The sequence below is a fragment of the Ostrea edulis genome, chromosome 7 (genome assembly GCF_947568905.1).
Source record: "Ostrea edulis chromosome 7, xbOstEdul1.1, whole genome shotgun sequence".
Taxonomy (NCBI): Eukaryota; Metazoa; Mollusca; class Bivalvia; order Ostreida; family Ostreidae; genus Ostrea; species Ostrea edulis.
This window is the reverse complement of record NC_079170.1, coordinates 41,418,715-41,428,040: the sequence shown is the minus strand read 5'-3', so window position 1 is coordinate 41,428,040 and position 9,326 is coordinate 41,418,715. Positions and strand designations below refer to the sequence as shown.

The following is a 9,326-nucleotide window of genomic DNA, read 5'->3' as shown; positions in this document are numbered from 1 at the left end:
CAGGTTTTCACAGTGATGAAACTGCACGATATTTTGTTACAAAGTGTTGTCCTCCTGAATCCGTCTTTACGGTCTGATAGAAACATATATTTGTCATAAATCCGATGAAATCAAGGTTTACTCTTGACAAACTGAAGGCGTGTTTCTTGATATTCATTTTGTAGACATGTCAACAATCTTGCTTATGAAATACAAACCAAATTGAAACAAAACGAAAACAAACCTAAAAATAAAAAAGTAACTCTTTCGAAACAAAGATTTAGATAGGATCAGCTCAGAGTAACAAAACAAAAAAACCCTATACGGGACAACGATTTTCCGGGGAAAGTCGCATTGTTATATCAAGTGTTTGTCGTACATACATGTAAATATGCTTTCTCAAATTTTATTTCCAACCTATAATTCATTGTCTGCAATACTGTAATTAACCTCCAAAGATTCCCGAAACAGCATTGTCCCCTATTTAAGCACCGATTTTGACATGACGTTTGGCTTTTGTTGGCAGTTGGAATGTTTTTGACTGAAAACAAAAGAAACTATATCAGTGTTCTCTGCTTCTTTCGCACGGAGGACTTCCATTTTATATAGATTTGTTCCTAAGAAAATTCTTAAAATATCGACATAAATTACGTGACAATTCGTTATTGATGAAGGTGTTGCTCGTTTCAAGTTTCCCTTGTGTTGACTCTCGACGTCATTTTTCCGTATAATTGATCATGTAAAAGTCACGTGATTCGCCACCATGTTAATGCCCAACTTAAGATATCAAAACAAACTTGCAATCCCCATCAAAGATTTGATCGATTTTCAAATTAAAAAGAAAATACAAATAAATCAGGGGTTGATCAAACTGTTCAGATTTTAACATTCCTTACGTCAAACCTAAGATATGAAATTCGTAGTGACTCTTCCTAGGCGAAACACTGGGCATATACATGTAGACGTGATAATCGTGGATCTTTCGAATGAGACCTTAAAAACCAAGGTTCCGTGCTGAGGCAAGCATTGGCGTGATAAAGAGATTTTACTGCTAAGGGCGTGTGTACCAATTGTATGTCTGAAATCGTGGCACTCTACCTGCAGTAGTCTCAGTCTGATTAAAACTTATCGAAATGGCCTTATAACAAAACAAACCAAGCCTTTTATCATTAATAAACAAATATAATGCTATATTGAAGCTATTGTGGATATCACAGCGGGTTTAGACTTATAAATAGATGATTTTTCGAGATTGATCGATTAATTGTTTAACGTTCCTTACGTGAACTTTTCACTTATACGGAGACGTCGCCATTGCCGGTGAAGGACTGCAAAATTCAGGCCTATTTCCGGTGCTTACGGCCTTTGAGCAGGGAGGGATCTTTATCGTGTCACGTCTGCTTGACACGAGGTTTCAGTTTTATCGGTCTCCTCCGAAGGACCGCCCCATTTAGTGACCTCCTACGATAAACAAGGGTACTGAGGACCTACTCTAACCCAGACCCCCACGTGATGATTCTTACAGATATGATTTATGCATGAGGTATTATAGAAATATGCTAACAAATATTGTTGAACTTTATTAGTAAGAAGATTTATTTTGAAAACATACATTCATCAAAGATGATAACTAAATATATTCATAGATATAAAAAAATCCCTACAATATCTGGCAAAATTGGTTACTTTCTGTATCTAAATTCATTTAGATTTTTTTTGGCAGTATCACAAATGTTTAGAATTCTCTGGAAAGCACACAGATATTGTACGGCTTAGGGTAGTAAGTGGTACTAAATATTCCTTCTAAGTCGTATTCCTCTTGTTGCGGTTTTCTAATTTGACATTTTTGAAGAACAGAGGCAAGTAACAGAAAGAGTTCGTTACGAGCTAAAACAGCGCCAGGACACCTTCGTCGTCCAGCACTGAAGGACAACACACTCTCAATTTTGCTTTTATTCAACTTTCCCTCCGAGTTCAGAAATCGTCCTGGTTTGAATTCAAACGTATCCTCCCACTGTTCGTCATGACCAACGGAGTAATAATTAAATATAACAACAGTACCTTTCTTAATCATGTAGCCGTTTACAAAGACGTCCTTTGTTGCACAGTGAGGAAGACCTAATGGAGAGACTCCTGCAAGAAGCATCGATTCCAAAATCGTTGCCTCCGTCCATGGCATCTGCTCACGGTCGCTCGCTGTAACTCTTCGATTTCCTATTTTCTTTTCTATTTCTTCCTGAATCTTTCTCTGAACAGCTGGGTATTCCGCCACATAAAGGAGTAGCCAAAGGAAGGCTTTCGCTGACGGATCAAATCCTGCGCCCGAGTAATCACCAATGACGCCTAACACATCATTTTTCGTTAATCCAATCTCATTTGGCTCATCACCTAATTTGTACCTTATTATCTTTGACATTAACAAATCTACGGCATGACGCATGTCTTTCGGATCAAATGTTTCCAATAGTTTTTTTTAATTTTCTTTGTACGATATTTTCTTGCTTCACTGATAAGTTTGTAAAACTTTTGGAGTTTTCCCCGAAAAAGAAATCTCATCCACGGTAGAAGATCTGTGGGGTTTCCCGTCTTCGTGATTTCTTCCAAACTGCTGAAATTTTTTATATATTGTAGGAAATCCTCATCATCTCTCACATTTTCACCTTTACCATAGCAAAATTGGTATATAAAGCTTCCTGTTGCCTCCATTACGGTTTTATAAGGATTAAACGGCTTCTCATTTTGTCTGGTAAACTCATTAACAATTACATCGACCTCGTCCTGAAGGATCTCCTCCATCTTTTTGCTATGTTTTGTTGCATATTCTCGGACAACACTACTTCCAATTTTTCTATGCAGAAGATATCTTTGGTTAAAATAACTGAATGTTAGTGTTTTCATGTTGGCAATGGATTTAAAAGAATTGAAAGGAGGTCTTGCAGCAAAACTATCAGACTGTTCACTCAAGACTTTTCTTACGGTATCATGACCATTAATTATCACTGTAGGCCAAACTCCAAGTTGAATTTTATATACATCGCCATATTTGGCTCTGTAATATTCAAACTTTTTTAAAGGATTTTTTCCAAGAAGAGACATGTGGCCAATTATTGGGAATCCCCATGGTCCGGGAATGGACTTGGACCTGGATAGCAGCGCTTTTGTGACCACAATGACTATTGCAGTTATTGTTAGGAACCACCATGTGTCCATATTTCCTGATGAAAAGATGTCCAATACAGCCATGGCGTATCTGAAACAAACAAGTCATATCATTTTCTTCCATTATCGTATTTGTCGCTATGCATTCAACATTTTGAATAATTTCTCAATAAAGGCAATCTATTTTCTTTTACAGATGTAGTTGGCTGGTTGTATACTATTTAGCTCGACAATTTTTCATTCCTATAGAGACGTTTTATTGGTTAGAACACCAACACTTAGTGAAATCTGACCTGCAAATCATATAATGGTGTCTACGCAATTCAGCGCATCGTTTGTGGACTGACTTACGTAGGAAACTAAGTAAGCGTCACTCAATGAAAATGTATCGGAACTAAGATCTTAAATTTACAAGGCTTCTCTACAAACATCATAATATCCTGGATCATTCAACATTGTCTATTAGGATCAGAAATATAGGGAAAACTATTATTTTATGCCTTTTTGTACCCAACAGGAAGATTCCTAGATTGGATTAAACATTGTTCCCAACAATAATGTTGAAAATGTGGGTTATTCTGCAACTCCAATGAAAACTGCAGTGTGAAACTGTGCCATTCAGTATTGATAGGTGACGGGGTGTCAGAACTCTGCCACTCAGTAACCTTTCAGTAACCGTTCAGTCACATTTCGGCTTACTGAGTGAGATATTTTCATCCTCGTTGGTTAGCTATATATTGCTTAACGTCCCGCTCGAGAGTTTTTCACTCATATAGAGACGTCACAATTGCCGGTGAAGGGATTCCACATTTTGTTCTATGCTCGGCACTTACGGTCTTTGAGTAAGGAGGGATATATATCGTACTGCACCGCTTCTTTTGCGGTATCATCCGACGGACCGCCCAAATTTAATCGTTTCGTATGACAGGCAGGGTAAATTGAGGACCTATTCTAACCTAGACCTACGAATAATGTGAATGGGGTGTAACTTTTAATACACAAGAAACGTAAGTGTAGCAACGAACACCGTTCATGCAAATAATAAAATATATACGATTTTTGTCGATTTCATTTCCTTTGGTGTGTTTTTATTTGCATTATCCCATTTCCATTTTAAAATTGGTATTCAAATTCTAATATACTCAATAATTATTTCCAAATCTAAAGCACTCTACAACCTTTTACGTGATTAATCAAACTATTGAATCAAATGCTATTTCAAGATATATCAATACTAGTAATACAGGGGTATCTTTATATTATGTATATAACATTCTATCGTAGATAAAGTTATCATTTTCACCAATATATCTTCATTTCATAAATTCAGACAGTGTATCTAAAATTATTGATTCTAATATTCCTTTCATTCTATAGGTCGGAAAACCAGAAATAAGTTTGTAAAAAGCATTTAGTAATGAGCCGCCAATTCTTTAAATCATGTCTTGGCTTTTCACTTCTTAGCAAACATGAAACAATGTCAAGTCTTTGGGAATTAGTTGACTCTTTTTGTGAAAATACAATTAATTGCTCTTAATATATTTTGAATCATTCCAAAATAGTTTTAAAAATCTCGGAAAACCCATCACTATAAGGGGGCATATTAATTTTTATGTTTTTTAACATTTCCAAAATTTCACTTTCTAGAATACTACCTTCTAGAAAGTTAGGTGCATCTTCATCTTATTTGATTTTTGTTATATTTTTTAATCAGGTGTGCTTACGATTGTATTGAGATAAATAGCAAGTAGTTGTAACTCTCTATCTGCATATAGTGTCTCACAAAATGATTTAATTTGCTTCCGAATTTCAAATTGGTCAAAATAATTTTGTTTTCTTCAGTACTGAATCTTTTTATTGATTTGTTAATGCGCAATGGTATAATCATAATTGTAGGTTGGTTGAATATTGTTTAGAGTCCCTCTTGAGAATTGTTCACTCGTACGGAGACGTCATATTTGTAGGAAATTCAATATATAAAATATGATAGATTACACAACTGTTTTACTACCGAGAATGTTGGTTATATTGAGGGCATATATTGACAATCGGTTTGATTCAAACGAATTTTCATTCGAAATCCGTTGTGGTTTAAAGAACTTGTGATAACTAACATTCATAATTGCGAATTGCAGTCTGCATTCTAATATTGAAAAGCATCAGTATGAACTGGTGTTCATCAAATATCTGAATTAAGACTTTCAAAGAAAGAGTCAATTTTCAGATGATACTATGCAGACCTGATTGTTTATTAACATAAGTTCGTTGGTTGGTTATATATTGCTCGAGCATTTTTCACTCATATGGAGGTTAACGTTAACATAAGGTAAAATGTGAATCAGGTGAAACAGTTTTGTTCTACGTTTATGTGTCTTGGTTTTATACACAGGAAGTATATAACGATTATATGTTCCTAACCTTGATATAATATCTAGTGTGAGGTGTAAGACTCCACAACATGTGCATGTAGCACATACGGATGAATTGCACAACATGCAAGTAAAGCCTTTTCCCAAGTCTCCATTGGAGGCGTTAACTACGAGAATTCGCAAATAACGTATTGATTGTATATCAATTTAAACAAAATTTTGCAATGATTAACGTTCATAAGAATGAACTAATTCCTTCCTAGACTAGTGGTTGAGGTGCACATTTTGCAACAAAGAGGTCTCATGTTCAGTTCTCTCTCCAGACGCTTAATAAAAACAAGTTTATCATTGCAGTAATTGTGTTATTGCTAAGCACCGATAGTATAAAAGAAATTCATAATAGTGTCCTAACATCGCTTTTTAAAAGGGAGATATGTAACCACGGTTAACGTTGCCTCGATGATGAACCCCCAGTGCAACAGGATTGAGCACCAATCACATGTCAAAATTCGAGGCACTCCAATTAAAGCTACTGACGTCTCTATACAAGTCAACATTTTTCGAATGGAACGTAAAAGAACAAACTGGACTACTAAGCATGCATTTCCCACTGGAATGAGCATTGTATTTCCTACCTACCTGTACTGTTATGTCTTCTTCAAACGATATCAGTATTCCCTTTAGTTTTAAGTCAGTTCGTTTGATTCGTTACACTGTGGGTCGCTGCTGTTATCAATGAGTTTTATGCACTTTATTTCGTTGATCATATCATAATCGTATGAAAGATAAAGTTGGACTTCAGTCTCAATGGTGTGTTTTTCAGATTGTTTTCTTTCTTGCTGACCGGTCTTTCTATGTATTTTATCCCATTTCTCGTCCGTGTTTGCCCTATTATCAATTTGTATTCCTTATAGGATTTGGGGTTGATCACTGTTATCTTCAACGTTTGTACTTACGATATATATTCTGTAGATATAGTTGACTTGGAAAATCAATTACGTATACATAACTTCAATCTGTAAAAAAAATAATTACAGGTATATATGATGATTTACTCTTTAAGCCCACCTAATTTTCAAAATATTAAAGTTTTAAATGCTGGTAATATGTTATCACATCCCAAGATAAATCGCATTTTTCGTGCTTAATATTCACCTTCATATTATTAGAGTACATGCATCAAGTGTACAATTATTTTGAATTTATCCAGTTCTTTCTAAAATGTATTTCAGTTTTTCTTTCATAAATCATACAGGACAATATTCGACAAAACAAGTGTTTATGTACTTGTTCTGGAAAGACTAATAGCGGTATAAATATTTGATTTAACCTAGCCTGCGATCGATTTTTTTTTCTGACCTTAAGGTAACTAAATTTAATTATTGAAGAAAACGAAGCTAATGTAGAGTATTTGTTGGCGAACGTGGGTACGAGTCTACCGGGTAATAAATGTCTAGTCCCATCATTAGTTATATATTATATTTAACATACAAATGAAAATACGGAATCAACATATCTAAAATATTATCTAATAGAAATTAAAGTACAAATGGAACTCCATGTTAATCCCCCCCCCCCCCGACCAGTGACCTTTCAATTTGCATGAATTCACAAATGAGACTGACAAACTCCTGCACCATAAATTTGTTTGTCTGTAATCTGCCTCTATTTAAAAACTGACGATATGCATAACAAGCTCCTGTGTGTCGAATTAGTTGATAGATAAACACCGTATGCAGATGATATTGAAATATTGCTACATAAATATGGGAAGTTGACGATGGAGAAGCCGAAATCATACGGCTTGTCATAAAGTTGAGTTGCCAGTTTGCCGCCAACATCTACTTTTAATAAAATTTCTAAGTATGAAACAGAAGTAGACGACTCTGTGGTGTCTTTTATTTCGAGTTCACTAGGATATATCGGATGACGTGAATGAAAGTTATTGTTAATAGATAAAACGTTGTCAATATATCTAAATGTCAAATTGAAGGCCACAGTAAGATATTTTTCTTCTCACATGAACGTTTTTCAATACATTCTGTTTCATAGAAATATAAAAACAGGTCAGCTAACAAAGGGGCAAAATGGGAAGTTCAACAGACAATCACGCCAAAGACCACGAAATTATTGTCAATGAGGAACTCCAGCATCTTTTAATTCCAATTTCAGAGTACTTGTGCGTGGAATCAGAGAGATGTTTAGCAAACTATTCTTTTGTTTGGGATGACTGATCACTAGATAGAAATGTTAGGGTTTTCCATTTTTGTTGAAGAAGCAGCTGTCTATGATGTCAAAAAGTTCGCTCTTTAGCTTAACGTGAGGAATGATCGTGTAAGGTATTGAGAAGTCATACATTTTGATTTCGTTGATTTGAAAAAAAAAGTTTTGCTATTTAAAATTTGCTAAAAGTTCTTTAGATTGTTTTTAGAATGCACATTTCATTTACATTACTTCTGGCAGTACGTTGGAAGTTACTTCTTCACAGTTGTTAATATTTTCGTGAGGAGCAAAGACAGGGGCTTGGTCGAGTACGTACTGAATCTTTGTTTGTAAGACTTTATATGAAGTTTAGCAATCCAGTATAGGTAGGGTAACTCATATTCATCCGACCCATTAACTGGGATATCAAATGTGTGTAAAACAGAAGCATGGTTTTGATGAATTTCACCTTTGAAAGATTAGTTGGAGTATACGTACGATCAACAAAAGTGGAATTAATGCCAAGTTCGTTTAAAATACAGTTGTAACGATGAGCCTTACAACGACAATCTTGTTATAATTTGTGAGCTGAAACCAAATCATATTCCTCATGTAACCTATCGAATTCGTTTATCACTTCTGATTTACTAAAGACAGATGGATATATCGTACATACTTTTATTTTAATATGTCTAATGCGGGATTTTGATACTCCTCTTATACGTTTGAATCATTATAAAGTTCTTCTTTGTAACCGTTAGATTGAATATTGTATTGCATTTGTTTGAAATATGAATCACTAATCTGATAATCACATCGCTTTGTTTGGTGAAATGTATGCTAACTAGCTATTTTCCCCTTTATTTACACTAGCTGTCTTCACTGTATATATTTGTGGATAACCATTATATTTTTGATATCTTAATGTTCGTACTATTTTATCATAATTATATGTTGTAGTATGGACAATTTCATGACATTTCATTCACCCTACAGACGGGTTACTTACATCTATGATATGAAAGAAAATACACCATTATTGACACATGCAATCAGTTCCCTTAAGTTGTCATTTCAAATATGAGACATATGATTAAAATGAAGGATATTCATGGAATAAACAAAAGCATATACGCATACATCGATATGTATGAATCTGCCCTATGTCAGGAACCTTAGGACACACGTACCTTCTTCAGTAGTAGGTTCACACATAATGCCTGTCTCTGTAAGTATGTACGTATAGATTTTACTCCGATCTGATACCGAGAAACTAAATATCTCGAATTATGCAATGTTTAAAAGGAATTTTCCAATTAGGTAACGACTTAGTTTAGCTTACGTGACAAGAAAATCACGTGTTAAATGTTTATGTTTTGAATATATATCAATTGATTCAAATGTGAGTTGGCAACATTAAGACATGCACTCTCAAAACATAAAACTACCAATAAATTAGAATTGATATGGAATATATATGATGCTTTACAGTATATCTAACAAGCATACTGGAAAGCAAATTAATTCAAGACATATCGTCTTACATACACATGTAACAGTGAAAATAGTTTAGTAGCTGTGCTTCTGTAAAGGACTCGTTGAATTTATTTTCTTTCA

General features: G+C 34.6%; 1 protein-coding gene across 1 annotated transcript; it reads right to left on the bottom strand.

Moving 5' to 3' along the window:
* Positions 1-1,583: 1,583 nt before the first annotated feature.
* LOC125656521 (cytochrome P450 1A1-like) lies at positions 1,584-6,217 on the bottom strand. The gene is made up of 3 exons (XM_056145692.1): positions 6,147-6,217; positions 2,540-3,229; positions 1,584-2,447 (listed from the first exon to the last, which is right to left on the bottom strand). The coding sequence occupies exons 2-3, from the start codon at positions 3,220-3,222 to the stop codon at positions 1,715-1,717; spliced, it is 1,416 nt and encodes a 471-aa protein (XP_056001667.1). The 5' UTR covers positions 3,223-3,229; positions 6,147-6,217; the 3' UTR covers positions 1,584-1,714.
* Between the last annotated feature and the right edge of the window lie 3,109 nt (positions 6,218-9,326).